Source organism: Pseudopodoces humilis, chromosome 12 (genome assembly GCF_049639895.1).
Source record: "Pseudopodoces humilis isolate 2021_Gansu_Grassland_sample_001 chromosome 12, ASM4963989v1, whole genome shotgun sequence".
Classification (NCBI taxonomy): Eukaryota; Metazoa; Chordata; class Aves; order Passeriformes; family Paridae; genus Pseudopodoces; species Pseudopodoces humilis.
This window is the reverse complement of record NC_142211.1, coordinates 16,168,563-16,184,775: the sequence shown is the minus strand read 5'-3', so window position 1 is coordinate 16,184,775 and position 16,213 is coordinate 16,168,563. Positions and strand designations below refer to the sequence as shown.

General features: G+C 40.9%; 1 protein-coding gene and 1 pseudogene across 1 annotated transcript in view; both read right to left on the bottom strand.

Annotated features, from left to right (window-relative positions):
- Positions 1 to 857: 857 nt before the first annotated feature.
- LOC148183431 (DDB1- and CUL4-associated factor 12) overlaps positions 858 to 16,213 on the bottom strand; it is a 48,363-nt gene continuing 33,007 nt past the window's right edge. The window contains exons 5-9 of the mRNA XM_088061397.1: positions 14,843 to 15,036; positions 14,303 to 14,368; positions 7,224 to 7,386; positions 2,373 to 2,557; positions 858 to 1,657 (exon numbers count right to left, since the gene is read on the bottom strand). Of these exons, the coding sequence (XP_087917523.1) occupies positions 1,499 to 1,657; positions 2,373 to 2,557; positions 7,224 to 7,386; positions 14,303 to 14,368; positions 14,843 to 15,036 (767 nt within the window). The 3' untranslated portion in view covers positions 858 to 1,498. The remainder of the gene's footprint in view (positions 1,658 to 2,372; positions 2,558 to 7,223; positions 7,387 to 14,302; positions 14,369 to 14,842; positions 15,037 to 16,213) is intronic.
- On the bottom strand, positions 9,683 to 10,428 carry LOC148183433 (uncharacterized; annotated as a pseudogene).

Here is a 16,213-nt window from a genome sequence, read left to right as displayed (position 1 = left end):
AGTTTGATTGCAGAAGACAGCAGATGATTCGAGGAAAACCTGAGCCTCTCCTACAGCGAACAAGATGACAACGTGTAGGAAATATTTTATATTTTAGTAAAAGTCTGTCTGCACAAACCAGCCTTTGGTATAAGTGGTGATACTAAAGACCAATGTCCTTGAAACTCTCCTGAAGCAGAGAGAATGAAGCAAAACAATATCCTTGTGTATGAGAGAAAAAATGTAAACCTATGTGTATAACTTGCTAAGCCCGTGGACCCTGTCAAACCCTATAAAAGTGTGCTAAAGATAGAAATAAATGACGTTCGCCATACTTTTATGAAGACTAGGCTGAATAGTCTGAGTGGTTTCTCAATAACAACAGATGCTGCTAGCTCAATGTGAGCTAACAGCAAGTTATCTTGCTACATGGAAAGCTTTCAGCTTGCATTAGACAAGTCCAAGATGTACTCTTTAACCTCGGAGGAAAAAAAATCCAGTTTATTTATTCCATTGCCATATTAGAGGAGATGGCCAACCAGAACAAATAAAATGGGAAAAGTTTCCACAACCTGGGACAAAAAGAGGTCCTGGGTTTTAGGTAGTTTATGAAGAACCCATGAGCTACCACAGCCAGAGCAGCATACTAGGTAATCTTTACTCATCTGGAAAATTGATAGATTTAGTTCATTTTGAAGGACAAGAACACTCATTTCCATAGTCCCCATTTCCTCTCAGCAGCTCTGTAGACCCTCAATGTAATGTCATCCTGCAATAGCCACACTGCAGAACAGCCTATACAAACTCCAGTTGTGCAAGCTGATACCTGGGAGAAGCAGAAAAGGAACAGTGGATAAATTTTCTATGGGAACTGCTGAAAACTACAATTCAAATACAAATGCATTTTTTAAGACTCCTTCACTTTGGGCTTGATGGGCAATACCCCAGGGGAATCTGTCCCTGGGTTCCAATGAGAACATATTAAAATTACTATACTCCTCTATGTATAAACATTGTCATTAGACTTGTACTTTTAAAAAATAAGATTAACCCAGACTAGGGCCAGGCTCTACAGATAAGCTGCTACTTTATCTCTTACAAATATTTTTAAATTACAAGTAGTCCTCACTCCAAGTAATGGAACTGACACAAAATATCTGAAGACACACATCCCCCAGACTTTCACAGAAAGTCCAGAAGCAACCATGCTACAAGAAAGGAATCCTATGTCACAGCAAAGAGGAGGAGGCACATGGCCAAGACAGCCTAAATGTGGGGGAAGAGTAATTTGGAGTAAATACAATAAAAAAAGGATTTAAAAAACCCTTCATATAAAAGATCAAGGAGATTAAAGCAAAAATAATGGTTCAAAAAGATGTACAAGACTGTTGGAGACCAACAGAAAACTGCCAAAAAATAACTTGCATTTCAACCAGAAGTCAAGAGCATCACACAATTTTGTTTTTAAAATGGTAAAGTGGAAATCTGTGTCAAGGTCAGCATTTATGAAGAGTTATCATTAGCTCCAGAGACCAGCATAATTCCCATGAAGTCCTGATGGAAGGGGGCCTCCTGCCACAAAGAGTTTCGTTCCAGATGAGTCGTAGCAGTGGGTATAAACAGCATTTGGGAAGAAATGTATGTCAGAAAAATAATTTCTCCAGGTTTCATCGTGATTCTGTTAAAGGAAAGTTTAGATTATTACTGCTGCCAAACAAACCCAAAACCTTGTTTCACAAAAGCAGAAAGTAATTTCCAGAGCCTAAAAAGGGACCTTCTCTGTTAATACTCCTGAAGCTTCAGACAGGTCAATAACAAAGTTGTCCTGAAGCTTTTTCTGAGGACATTGGGGCCAAACATTGGAGGGGGAAAATGAAGGGTAGGGAAGATATCAAGCTTCATTAGCTTTTAAAGTTACATCACAATGATATAAAGGATAATGGAGAAAAGTTAGACAAAGCCATTAACTACTTTATGATAACACAGGAAATTGAACTCAAGTGCCTGCCATGGCATTACCTCAGGAGGACAGTTTCTAATATTGCACACAATTAGAAAATTGAAGAAAGACAATGAATTTTGTGTTTGAGGTTCTGAAAACTAGAAGTTAGATTACATTAGAAAATATAAAGATATAAAATTTAGTTTATTTATGAATCAGTGCATAAGAAAAGTAGTCAGTATGCTTTACACTTGAGCAACCAATCATTGAATACCCTTTCATAAAACTTTTATAGAGAGGAATACTGCAGCACTTCTTGCTTTTCAAGATTACAGTTATTAGTTACATGATCACTGACTGGGACACATTTCATATAATAGCTTCCATTACTACAAAAAGAACTAGTGTAAACTCCTGTGTAAAGGGTTTCCTACAACTATAAGCTACTCACCAGCCAACCTTTCCCAGTAGTCAACTTTAAAATTTCACTTCCTCCTAATTTCTGCTTCTGTCCATGGCAGGCACGTGGGGGCTTTTCATCCAGGAACCTCTGGGCTCGGATATCATAAAACAATAAGGAACCTTGCCCCGTTCCCACTGTGATGATGTGCTCATAGAAGCTCACCGATCGAATACCTGTCAAAAAGAGAAGGGACATACAATGCAGTAAGGAAAATGGATGCTTTTGCTCTGCAGTGCTGCTGCTTGACGTCTAAAATTTTCTTTACGAGAAATTTTCTTTTTCTTTAATACTACCTACTAGTAGTATTCTCCATAACACACAAGTTTGAACGACACACTTCTATGGAGCAGTGGAGACAAATCTCATTGATGCTATTGAAACAGCAGTTTCAATTACATATACTACTTCCTTTCTCCTCTGATGCCATCAGATACACTGATGATGTGTAGTAAGAAGCTTAATTCTTGTTACATGCAGTCGCAAGTTGGAGACAAAAATCATGGCTCAAGTTTTTTTGATCATCAGACAAACAGCATGTTTTCTTGTATGGAACCTTCTTATACAGTGGGTTCAAAACTCCCAGGTCTAGACAACTGATTGGTCAAGGTTTTAGCACCGCCCAGCTCTTTGACCAGTGATATGTCTGCTTTCTGGATTGAACATGATTGGCTGATGTCCCTGCTTGGGTTTGAATCCAACCCATCCCTGCCCCATCCAGGGATTGTTTTACTTCTAGGCTAGTTGAGTTTGGGGGTCCGATATGGCCAAATTTATTTGGCAGCTGTAGGCTACCTTCCATTATGACAAATTCTCAACAGGCCCCAGCTCTGACAGATAAACAAAGATCACAAGCCATTTAGGATCAAGAGTAGTTTTGTTTAGTTCACAAGCCTCTAAGTGAACACACCATGAGTATGTGGGCAGCAGACAGAGGAAAGAACATCACATTAGTTCCCTCCACAAGCTCACACCCTATCTATCTATCTGCCAAAATGTGATAAGTGACTATGTGAGAAAAATTACTGTCCCAGCTGCTATCCAGTGTGCTTTGCTGGTCAAGAGGCTAGCTGTAAGCAAATATAAGCACTAGTCACTTTGCTGCTAAGACAGACCAGGATTTTAAATAATTTTGAGGCTGTTCCTACTCAAATATTCTCATACTAGCACATCTTACTTCATAGCTAGTACTTTTAGCACTTAACCCAGCAATAAAAACAGACTAAGAATACTATAAGCAAAGCACCACCATGTTACACCAGCATATAGGAAGCTACAAGTTTCCAGTACAAACAAAACATTCTAACACAATTCAGTTATGCCATTAAATTGAGGAAAAGAGTACATTTTGTTTTCACAAAATCTTAATCTGAAGTCTTGTCTTCAGATTAAGATTCAGATTAAGCTTCCTGCACTTGGAAATAGTCTTGAGGAGACTCTCTATGTAGGAATTTGCAATTTGCAAAATGTCCTGTTATCTCTATTGTATAAAAGGTTTGTTCCGTATAAGTACTCAAACAACTCTTCTATGCAGATTTAAACCCCACCACATCTATGCTTCTCTTTGCTGTACATCATGAAGGCAGGTTATAAACTACAGCTTTTTAAGTCCTCTTTAAAGTACCACTAAATTACATCCTAAACAAGCATTCAAACAGGAAGGGAAAAGAGTGAGTTATGTCAGCTACATCCATGTGTCAACTGCTGTCACTGTACCAAGTGGGGCTGAATGTCACAAAATTTGTGACATGCTGGAATACACCCAGCAGTACATGTGACAGCAGACATCCAAGAGGTGTAGATGCAGTTTACGCTTCCCCTCTGTACAGAATCCTAACTAGAAACACATCCTCAGTCTTCCATCTCCACAACTTTATGTTACATCCACAGCTGCCAGCATCTGTTAAACACACTTAGAACAGGCAAGGTCATATTGATGTGTTCTGGATATGAGGTGAAGTCGGCTGCAGGCTTAACAGGTGGGAAACCACTGTGAAAGTCTCACACCTGCTGAATCTCTACTTTAATTCAGAGAACTACAAATGCATCTGAGCAAGTTGGGAAACATCTCTTTCCCTTCATTGTTGTTCTGAACCAGGTTCTTTCACCTGGTGTGCAAGAAGCCGATCCCCACAGGGTCAAGGTATTTGATTTATTTACAGCTCTGAGCAGAAAGGGTGCTGGGCTGTAGATCCACAAAATCAGCACACTGAGGCACACAAAGGCCTACTTATAAGGTTACAATGTTAGGCTATTAGCACATCTTACTTAAATCACTACTTGCCTAAGTTTCTATTGGCTTATCCTTTGTCTGCTTCAAAGGCATAGTGTCCCAAGAAATCATGGCACATACTCGATGAGTAGTGGTTTCTTTGTGAGTAGAGGGTGCCTGAGCTAGGGGTGTGTTTTTTATTATTATAATGAGCAAAATTCATCACTAGGGAAAGTTCTCACCACAGAACCAGTGAAAACCAGGGGTTTGTTGGTTCATCATTAAACATCCTGTATAAGAAAGGTATTATCTTCTTTGTTTTCCCTCCTCTTCAAGGACAGTCCATTAATTTTCTGTCTTCTATATTCCCATGGTTATTGCTTCTATTACTTAACTGCTTTGGATGGAATATGAAAGAAATGGCATATACTTTTCAATGCAATTAATAAAAAGCTATAAAATACAGAACAACTGTGAATCTTTCTCTAATTAAAAAAATTGAAGGAAAACTGAAGGAATCCCACTACTAAGTGGATGTTTAGAACAGGCTTTCAAGAACAGCACTTCAAATTGGCTCCTAAGGGGCTGAAGTACCTCAGATTAATCATTCCCATCAAACTAAAAGCACCACCTGTGCCTAGAACTGATCACAGTAAGCTCTTCTACATTCCCAGCACTCTACCACCTGTAAGCCTGTACTATTTGGGTCAACAAATTGGGTCTTACTCCTGAGAGGCAGGGAGCTCTACAAATCCCAGAGGAAATGAAGATGGAGTAGTATGTCCTACAAAAAAGTAGACACAATCTGTGCTGTGCAAGCTCTGTCCACTGCATTAACATTGCTGCCTTCAGGATTATAAAGTCAAGGGCACACAACATTGCTCTGAAGGCCAATCAAACAGAAAGCAGTCACTCTCAACGATCAGGAACTACAGTCCAGGGCCTGCACTTTCCTGTACAACTGCTAAGAAAAGCAACTCTTGCAAGATGAACTAAAAAGCATTAGCTACCTTCTCACATAGAGAAGACAGGGTTATACTAAGTAAAAAACACCCCCAGTTTGAGTCTTACTAAGTGACATTTCTCTGATCTGCTTTTGTATACAACACTAATGAACTGAAGTTAATATGGACTTACCATGTCCAGCAGTTGCATTTAGAAGCTGAAAGCACATTCAAGTAACACTTAAAAGCACTTAAAAGTCAACCCAGATTTTAGTCTGCGAATCAATGAACAGTCTACTTTCTAGAGGTATTGCACCACTCCAAGTCCCAGTGAGGTCAACAGAAATTTTTAAGACTCAGTATCTTGGGAATTAATATTACTTAAGTGCCTCCACCACCACACACACACATACCAAAAAAAAAAAAATCTACTATGCAGAATAGAAAACAGTATTGAACAAAGGTTTTCTCTAGACATGAACTAGCACCCCAGAGATACTCCCTACACATAGGTCATCCCCTCAGCAGGGATGATCACATAATTCAAAATAGAAGTTTTGAGCCACCAGTCACCATTAGGCACCACACTCCAGTGTCCTGGTATTTCTTCCCTATGATACTGAAAGGTGACAGTGTCAGGACCTTCACAGAGCCCTCACTGACAGTGGGTCAAGACAAGGGGTGTTGCTGGCAAGATATTCAAGTGACAAACACGAGCTGGTAAATTATCTTTTCTCATATTATAGAAACTTCTGTATCTGAAAGAAGCAGACTGACATTTTTCTAGACAGCACTGTTCAAAGTCCAGTAACTACATAAATAAAAATTTCCTAATCCTTGCCTTCATGCATTTTTTTTTATAAACTTACCTAATGAAGAGATGAATGCCTAGAGTCAAATAAGGACTGCAACTTATTACTTTGGGATTAATATGGTTTCAAATGGGCATCACAGCACAGTGCCTTCTCATCCTTGAAAATAACGGGTATGGGAAGAAGCTTATGGGACCACGTACCCTGCAAACCCTCAGCCTTGACCCAGGTGTAAGGTTCAATTGGACATACTACATTCACATCAGAAAAGGAAAACAGCACTAAAATCTGCAACTTTTTTTTTTAAGAGTAAGCTTTTGTATATTTAAAGCAAATAAATACACACTGACAATTAAGTGTCTCACTCATGACTTTAAAATTACAAAGCAAGCATTCACTCACAGCACTGACTCCCAATAGGATAGGACAGAGCAGACAACATGGGTTTTTTCTGTCCCCAGAGAAAAATGTGAGAATAGACAGTATTAATAGTGGTTCAAAGACTGGATTTGCTTTGAAATGAAGTAAAATAGAATAAGACACAGTAAAAAATAAGCAGAAGTAAAATGCACAGTGAAGTTCAGTAATAAGTAAAATGCATACTTTTAAAAGTTCAATAATATTTGGATGGCATAAAATTTAGTTCATAAAAACACTGATGTTGTCCTTCACTAGATTTCAGAGTTGCTTTTACATTTGGTTTGTTGGTTGCTCAAGGAATAATGTCATAACAGCAAAACCTATATATGCTATTAATAATTTAGTCTATCACATGAAAAAAACCTTTGTATTTATTGGAAGCTTATCTTACTGCAGTCTTAAAAGCTACTTCTGCAAACAAACCATTTAAAGCACCCTTTGACAAGTTTCTTACCACTGCCTTGTTCTTTGGAACAGACGGATTTAACATTGTGAGAAGGCTGCCTTGGATCCAGAAAGGAGACATGTGCCTGTGATCCTACTGCATACACTGACCACTCCTGACCATAAGCCAAACACACATTCTCCCTGCAGTATGGCAACTTTGTGGAAAGTAACTAGAAACAAAGGAAAGACAAATCAACACATTATGAAAAAAGAGCAACACACTAACAGAACAATTCTGTAAACTATGTTGCAGTAAAAAAAGACAAAATGCAGCTAAAAAATAAGTTCATCACAACAATAGAAGTTTAAGAGAAAAGCAACCTGACCCAAAGAAAAAACAACCCCTGAAGATTAGATGCCTTATCTGAATAAAACTGAGATGATAAAGGCTGAACCATGTATCATGCAAAGAACAATGGACATTATGATGTAGTGTTTTATATCTTTCTAAGCTGCTATTTCTTCAGCAGGTGTACACAGACATCATCTCAGCTGAAAAAGCTTATTTCAAACAGTAGTATAGATATTTGTGGGTTTGATCTACAATTACATTTAAATAATTGCAACTTCCTTTATGAAGGCTACTAATTAAGTATCAGTTATACTCTCTATGGAACAGTTCAGCTCACCTAGAAATGGCAGAAAGTTAAGAGCACCTCTCACCCTTAAAAATAAGGTGAGTAGCAAGTTTCTTTCCCCAAGTTCTAATTTTTAGGACATTGTATTTTACTTAAAGATTTATGTATTTGTTGTGGTTTAGGAAAGGTATTCCCCAGTTTAGTGTTCTCACTGAATCACCCCAGACCATGCACCACTTGCTCACTTCCCCCCCACCTCCCCCTGCAGCAGGCTGGAGAGGAGAATTGGAGGCAAAAAAAGGTAAAGGCCATGGGTTGTGATAAGAACAATTTACTAGAAACAGCAATGAAATAAGAAAATGAACAGTAAGAACAATAATACTAAAAGCAGAATGTACAAGACAGGTGAATGATTCACACGCAATTGCTCGCTACACGGAATCCAGCACCACCCAACCGTACACCACAGAAAAACAAAAAAAAATGCCACCCCCCCTCTGCCCATGGCATGAGGCGGTATTGAATAATCTCAGGGTCTGGGCTGTGCCCCTCCCAGCTGCTGCAAAAATTGACCCTGTCCTGGATGGAACCAGGACATTATCCAACCCTTATTCTATACCATCTAAATCACACTCAGATACTATGCCTTCAAAATACATATATATATACACACACACACAAGCATGGGTACCATTCCCTTAGTCAATGACTGTCCATTCAAAATGTCTTCCAAGACAGGAGGGCTGGCGTGCTGTCAGCTGGTTGTGGCATCAGGAGCTCATGACTGGTGTATCTGGAGCAATCGATCCTCATTTTCCATGGTAGTTATGGCACACAGTAGCAGTGGTGTTCATCAACCAATATTAAACAATTCAACATTACAGACTGTTCTCACCCAAAAATCAAATCCCTTTGAGGTACACATTGCATTCCACCATCCCTTTTGTCCTGGTTTAGGGCAAATTTGGGAGAAAAACTCCAAATGGAGTCACTCCAGAAAGCAAATTTAAGCAGCCCCTCCTCCTGCTGGTTCAGGAAAAGATTTCATTGAAAAGTGGAAAAAACTGTTTATTTAACAGAAATTGATTAATATTAAACAATAAAACCTCTCGGTGTTGGAAGAGATGGCAAATCCAGAAAAGTCCTTTTCATGGGGTGTAGGTCAGCTCGCTCAGTCTCTTATCAGTCCCTCTGGCGCTGGAAAGTGTCGAGGCCCAGGCCCCGGTGGGCCACAGGCATGAGCTCCCGGGGTTTCTCTGGGTTTTTAGTCCAGAGCAGGTTTGAACAGATCCAAGAAAAAAGGATAAAAAACAGCCCAGGGAATTTCTCTGCCTCAGCTAGCTGAAAACTAAAACAAAGTAAAAGCAGAGCTCTGTCCCGCTGTCTGTCCATGCTGCAGACAACACAGTATGGAGCAGCATGCGGGGGAGTGAGTGCTGTTGCTGGAAACAAACTGCATGCTTCTTCTTTCTCCCCCTTCTCTCTTGAAACCAGTCTTAAAGGTGCAGAACTTAATATGTAACATAAACAAAACAGGCGATTGTGGATACAAGCATCATAAAGTCACCCCAGGACACCTTTGCATTACACACCAAATGCACCCAGGTCCTTGAGCAAAAACAATCCCACAGATGGATTTGCCTTTCCTTGAGGCAGGACTGACCCAAACTGTCTTCCCCAAGACATTTCTCATATGCATCACAGGAACTTTATCCCCTTCTATGGTGTGTGAAGGTTTTGATAGAGAAGAGCCAGCTTGATTGGTAGAGCCTCTAGAGTTAACTAACCAGGTGGACTTCACTAAATGTGTATACTAATGTTTGAAAAGCCGACTTATACCTAAGCAGCGATGCCTTGACACATTTCAGCAGACCAGATGAGTTCCCCTCTATGTTGACAATTGGTCTTTTTCTGTTGGTCCAGCCACCTCCACAGAGCATTTGCTACCATCCACGAGTCAGTGTAGAGGCAGAGTGCTGGCCACTTCTCTCATTCAGCAATACCTAAAGCCAGCTGGATGACTTTTAGTTCTGCAACCTGACTTGATCTATCTTGTCCTTTGGTAGCTTCTGTGACTCACCATGTAGGACTCCATATGGCTGCTTTCCATGTTTGATGTATCCCTACGATATGGCAGAAACCATCAGCAAAGAGAGCATATTGCTTTTCATTTTCTGATATCAGATTATATGGTGGGGCCTCCTCAGCATGTCACCTTCTCCTCTTCTGAAATTAGTCTGAAATTTTTGCCTTCAGGCAAGTTTTTGATGACTTCCAAGATCCCTGGGTGATTATGGTTTCCTATTCAAGCTCATTGTGTGATCAGAGCAATCCACTTGCTCCACGTGGCATCAGTGGCATGATGTGTGGAAGGGACTTTTCCTTTGAACATCCAGCCCAGCAGTGGCAGTTGGGGTGCCAGGAAGAGCTGTGCTTCAGTGCCAATCACTTCTGAAGCAGCTCAAACCCCTTCATAAGCTGCCAGTATCTCTTTTTCAGTTGGGATGTAACAGGCCTTGTATCCTTTGTATCCCTGACTCCAGAACCCCAGGGGTCATCCTCGAGTCTCCCTGGGTACTTTTTGTCAGAGGTTCCAGGAAGGATGATTCTCCCTGGCTGTGGTGTAGAGCACATTTTTCACATCTTGTCCTGTCCCGACTGGCCCAAGGACTACTGCATGAACACTCTTCTGGTTTAATTTGTTCAAAAGCTTGTTCTTGTTCAGGACCCCACTTGAAATCATTCTGCTTCCAGGTCATGTAATAGAGAGGGTTTACAATCAATCTGACTGTAATCTGGAATATGCATTCTCCAAAAACCCACAGTGCCTAGGAAAGCCTGTATTTCCTTTTTGCTGGTTGGTGGGGACAGCTTCTATTTTGCTTATCATATATATTGGAAACTGATATTATCCATCTTGCCATTTTACTCCTAAAAGCTAAATTTCCTGGGCAAGTCCCTTGACCTTACTTTGCTTTATGACAAAATGTGCTTTCAGGAGGATGCAGATTATCTTCTCCCCTTTCTCAAAAACTTCCTCTGTTGTGTTGCCCCATACGATGATATCATCAATGTATTGCAAGTGTTCTGGAGTCTCATCCTTTTCCAATGCAGTCTGGATCAGTCCATGGAAATAGTGGGACTGTGCTTCCACCTCTGGGGCAGTTGGTTCCAGGTGTACTGGATGCCCCTCCAAGTCAAAGCAAACTGTGGCCTGATGCCAGAGAGATTGAGAAAGACGCCAGAGAGATTGAGAAAGATGCACTGGTGATAGCAGTTGTGACACCACTTGGCTGCCTTTGACTCCAGTTCATATTGAAGTTCCAGCATGGCAGTACTCAGTAATGGTGTGACATCGTTCAGGCCGTGATAATCCACTGTCAGTCTCCATTCTCCATTAGACTTTTGCACTGGCTAAATGGGGATATTAAGGGGTTTGTGTGTCTTGCTGACCATTCCCTGGCTCTCCAGTTCACAAATCATCTTGTGGATGGGGGTCACAGAATCCCAGTTGGTGCAGTATTGTCGACATCACACTGTTGTTATAGTGATCAGTACCTGTTGTTCTTCGACCCTCAGCACTCCCATAGCAGAAGGATCTTCTGAGAGACCAGGCAAGGTATTCAGCTGCCTAATTTTCTCTGTCTTCACAGCAGCTATCCCAAAACCCCAGCAATGTCCTTTTGGGTCCTTGAAATACCCTCTCCTAAGGTAATCTATGCCAACAAGACATGGGGCCTCTGAGCCAGTCACAATGGGGTGTTTTTTCCATTTATTCTCAGCCAGGCTCAGTTCAGCTTCCAGTACAGTCAGCTGTTGGGATCCCCCTGTCACCCCAGAAATAGAGATGGATTCTGCCCCTACATATCTCAATGGCATCAGGGTACATTGTGCACCAGTGTAAATTAAAGCATTGTAGTGTTGTGGGTCTGATGTGCCAGGCCATTAGATCCACATTGTCCAGTAGATCTGATTATCCCTTTCCTCCACCAGGCTGGAGGCAGGGCCCCTCTAGTTCTGGTCATGGTACTCCTTGCTCACTTCTTATAAATATGATCAACCACAGGTCCCTTCAAGAGGTTTGGAAGTAACATCAGCACCTTCCATTTTGTCTGAGGACCCGCCCACTGGAAACTGGAGCAGAGTTTTCCTTGAAGAATTTTCCGTGGTGGTTGTTCTTCCTCTCAACTCACATACCCATGGCTTCTATGGCAGAGGTGGGTTTTCCATCCCACTTCTTCGTGTCCTCTCTGTGGTCAGGCAGGTAAAAACCACAGGTTACCTACTTTGTGGTGTATTCCCTCTCTCTCTTGAGCAGGGGCGTGCTTGCTCTTAATAGAAGAGATTCTGGCCTGTATTGGCAGGACACAGGACATTTCCTCTTTAAATTGATGGAAGTCCTTGGACAGCTGAGATGCAGGCCCACAGGGAGGAAGAGAGACTTTCCTCATATTGCCAGAGTTGGGCAACTAAATTATCCCATTTGTTCTCCTTCTGTCCATGACATCACTGTCAATGAGTTGGCGTATGACAATGGTGTGCTCCATAGGAACTTCTGCCACATGGGTTGTGTGCCCTAGACTTCATCTGGATCTACAGGGGACTGCTTGTTATTTGAATCTCTATAGAGTACCTCCAGCACAGCTAATTCTCTCAGGTACTGGATACCTTGCTCCATGGTGTTCCACTTGTCTTGGTGCACTGATAGATCCTCCTTGAAAAGATACCTTTCCCTCACACTTGACAGGAGTCACCTCCAGAGGCTGAGGATTTCTGTCCTTTTCCCAATGCTGTTGTCAATGCCTGCATCCCTGGACAGGGATCCTAGTTGCTTGGCTTCACTACCCTCTCATTTCCAACTGTGGGTTGTGGTATCCCAGCATTGGAGCAGCTGGGTCACCAGGGGCTCACCCTATTGGTGGCTGAAATCTTTTCATTTATCTCGCAGCTCACCTGGGAATAGGGATTGGGTGATTATTTCTGGCCCTGCTTCTTCTTCCTGTTCTGAGGGCCCTACTTCCTCTTCATCCCTCACTATGCAAACTGATTTGGTCTTGCTTTTTTTTTTTCTGTATAGGTATGACTGCTACCAGCACATGTTGTTCCTCTGGTTCTGCTGCAGTTTGAGTGGCCACAGAGGCAGTTGCTCTGCTTTCCTTCTCCTCCCCCTGAGGGTGCTGTCTAGTGATGAGCAGTATCTGCTAAAGAGTAGCCAGGGCCCAGCACACTGCATTACTTTTGCCTCTCTGGAATCGCCACAGCATTTTCCTTTCAGATATTCTGACGCTTTATCAGGGTCCTGTGCAGGGGTGAACTTCCAAAACATTGGAGGACAAAAGTCCTCCAAAACTGTCCCATTTTCTCCCACATTCCATGCCACTCATGACTATCCACCCTTGGGGCAGATCTCTGAATGACCATCCTAGAAGTCTCTTTCATAATTCTGAACATGGTGTGGATGGTACTGAGCAGACATAGCAACAAGTACATGTGCCTTCCTTAACATCCAAAGGAAATTCAAAATACTCACAAGCTGTTTTAACAAACCTGAAGGAGGAAAAGGGTGTGAAAAGCTGGGGGAATTCATCTTCCCCTGTTCTCCCTACAGACTGGGTACAATTATTAATGAATTCCCAGAGGTAGCACCCAAGGCAAATGCAGGACACCCGCACTCAAGACATCCCAAATGACCCTTATTGTCCTTGATGTTATCATGTCATAAACTGATATCCCACAGTACAGCAATAAAGCAATTCTGATCCCTCTCCCTGCTCAAAAAGAGTACCATGAGGAGCACATAGGGGAACATATACAGGGTTAGGTACCATAACCATGTGAACAGGCCAAGCAACATTGTGACCAGTGGCTCCGTACCTAATACAAATGCTTAGATCAAATTTGTTTCCAACCCACTCTGGTCAGATATGTTGTTATCTCAATGCTTCGTGCCTCACATTGGGCACCAAATTGACTGTCATGGTTTAGGAATGGTATTTCCCAACTTAGTGTTCCCATTGAATCACCCCAGACCACACACTGCTCACTCACTTCCCCATGCAGTGGGATGGGGAGGAGAACTGGAGGCAAAAAAAGGTAAAGATCACGGGTTGAGATAAGAACAATTTACTAGAAACAGCAATGAAATAAAAAAAAAAAAACAAACAAGAATAATACTGATAGCAGTGTGTACAAGACAAGCAAATGATTCACGTGTGATTGCTCATTATGCAGAACCTGGCACCACCCAAACATACACCCCAGCAAAACTGGAAAAATGCCACCCCCCGTCTGTCACATCTGCACTTGGCATGAGGTAGTATTTCATAACCCCAGGGTCCAGGCTGTGCCCCTCCTGGCTGCTGCAAAAATTAATCCTGTCTTGGCCAGAACCAGGACAGTGTTTTACAAACACTACTTGTCTTTCTTCAAGCATTTATAGGAAATAAATAATTGTGAAAAGCCTTTAATGCAAAGCAATATTTTAAGTTTTACACCAACAGAAAAGCACCTTTGATAGTGTGTGTTCTGCTTTCCAAAGATGAAAATACCCATCCAAGGACACAGCTCCCAGCTCCTATTATGAAAAAAAAACAACCACAAAAAAAAAGAAAAAAGTAAGAGTTAGTTTCTGTATTATAGATGTCCTTACAAACTCAGACTACAGGTTGCTTCTTCACCATATTTGATTTAGATGACTGTTGCCCTGAAAACTCAGCTTCTGAGCTTGCTGACATAGTTTTCTAAAGACTTTCCCAGGACAGTAACTGTAAACATAGATATGTGTACATTCTTTCTGATACACGTCTTGTGATGGACATCTCTCACGGACAGTGCGGTTGGGAAAGTGTTATCCTGACCATCCAATCCCTGCCTGTGGTCAGAAACTTATAAATTCTGGGAGAAGAAATAAAGCTCTTTCTTCCTTTCACCACACCTCAAGCTGTGTTCGTGTGACCTATTCATCTCCAGCAGCAACAGATGACTTTTTTTTTTCAAATACATATGGACAGTTTTAGGACTACTCAACTGTCTTGCTTATCTTACTGACCTTGTTCTTATTGTTGAAAGCCAATGCTCGGACTTTGCAGTTGTCAGGATTGGTGTTCTCCTTAGGAATATCTTTCAGAGCCCTGTGTGTTATGTGGGCATAGACAGGAACTTGAGAGAGATTATGCCTGGCATCACTTTTGGACAACACATCCTCTGTGACTTCCCAGAGACCCATCGAACCATCCCGGGAACCTGAATAAGTAGTCCATAACAGCATTTCACATATACATAATTCCCATTTTTAAAAAATGAACTGCAATAAACAGTGAGGTCTTAAAGAAAGAAAGGATACTTTAGATTAATTTAATCTAACTGAACACACTGTTGGTGCCTATATATTAATTATTATTAACAAAATCATAATTTTACTGAACTGTTAAGTTCATAACATTGTGAACTTATTGTCAATTGGTTTGTCTACATGGTTTCCAAGCAGCTAGATCACCTCATCTGTTTTCAAATTGATTAGGATGCATCAAAAAACCACCATCCTGTACAACAATCACCATTAGAGATTCACATTTAAAATAAAGTCAGAAGCAATTGGACAGCCTATATGTTCAGCTCAAGCCTGGCTTACCAAGGCCAAGATTGACAGTCTGTTAAACCAATACAAAAACTTACAAGAAAGCTCAATTGGGTTTATACCAATTCTAGATAGTTTGATTTCTGACAGCATGTTTATGAATATGTACACACACATTAGTGAACTGAACAGAGACATATTTAAAACCACAATTTGCACCAATTTAAATAAAATCTATTGTTAATTCAACTCATTCAACCTCTTGTCTAAAGAATGTAACACAGGAACTGAGGCCAAACAAGCAAGAGCTCATTTTATTTTTCTACTGATTTTGAAGATAATTATACAAAGTATGAATCAGTAACATCAACAATACTGGATGAAGAAAGCTACATGTCTTTGGTTCAAAAATCAATACAGGCTTAATCCAAGGTCCTATACCCATCCCTTCTGGTGTTTAGGCAACTCACTTCCATTTAAGTCAGCTCTGATAGATTTGACATGTACCTCCATTTTTTCCCTACACAATGTGACTTAATGATTTTTTTTTAATGCAAATACTTGGGTTAGACAATTGCAAGGATCAACTCAAGGATTAGCCTTTGTTTTTTTAATATTACTGAATTATCAATTGAAGCATTTGATTTTTATATGAGACTGTTAAGATTTTCTGTCACCTGCAGTTTGACACCTTGTATGGAATACTAAACCCTCTCAGCACAGAAATACAGTAAACTAATACATTAATTCAACAGCATATTGCTGCCTTTACCCAAGTTAAGTAATACTTTATGAAGTTACACTGATTATCCAAATACACTGACTAAAAAGTCAGTAATTGAC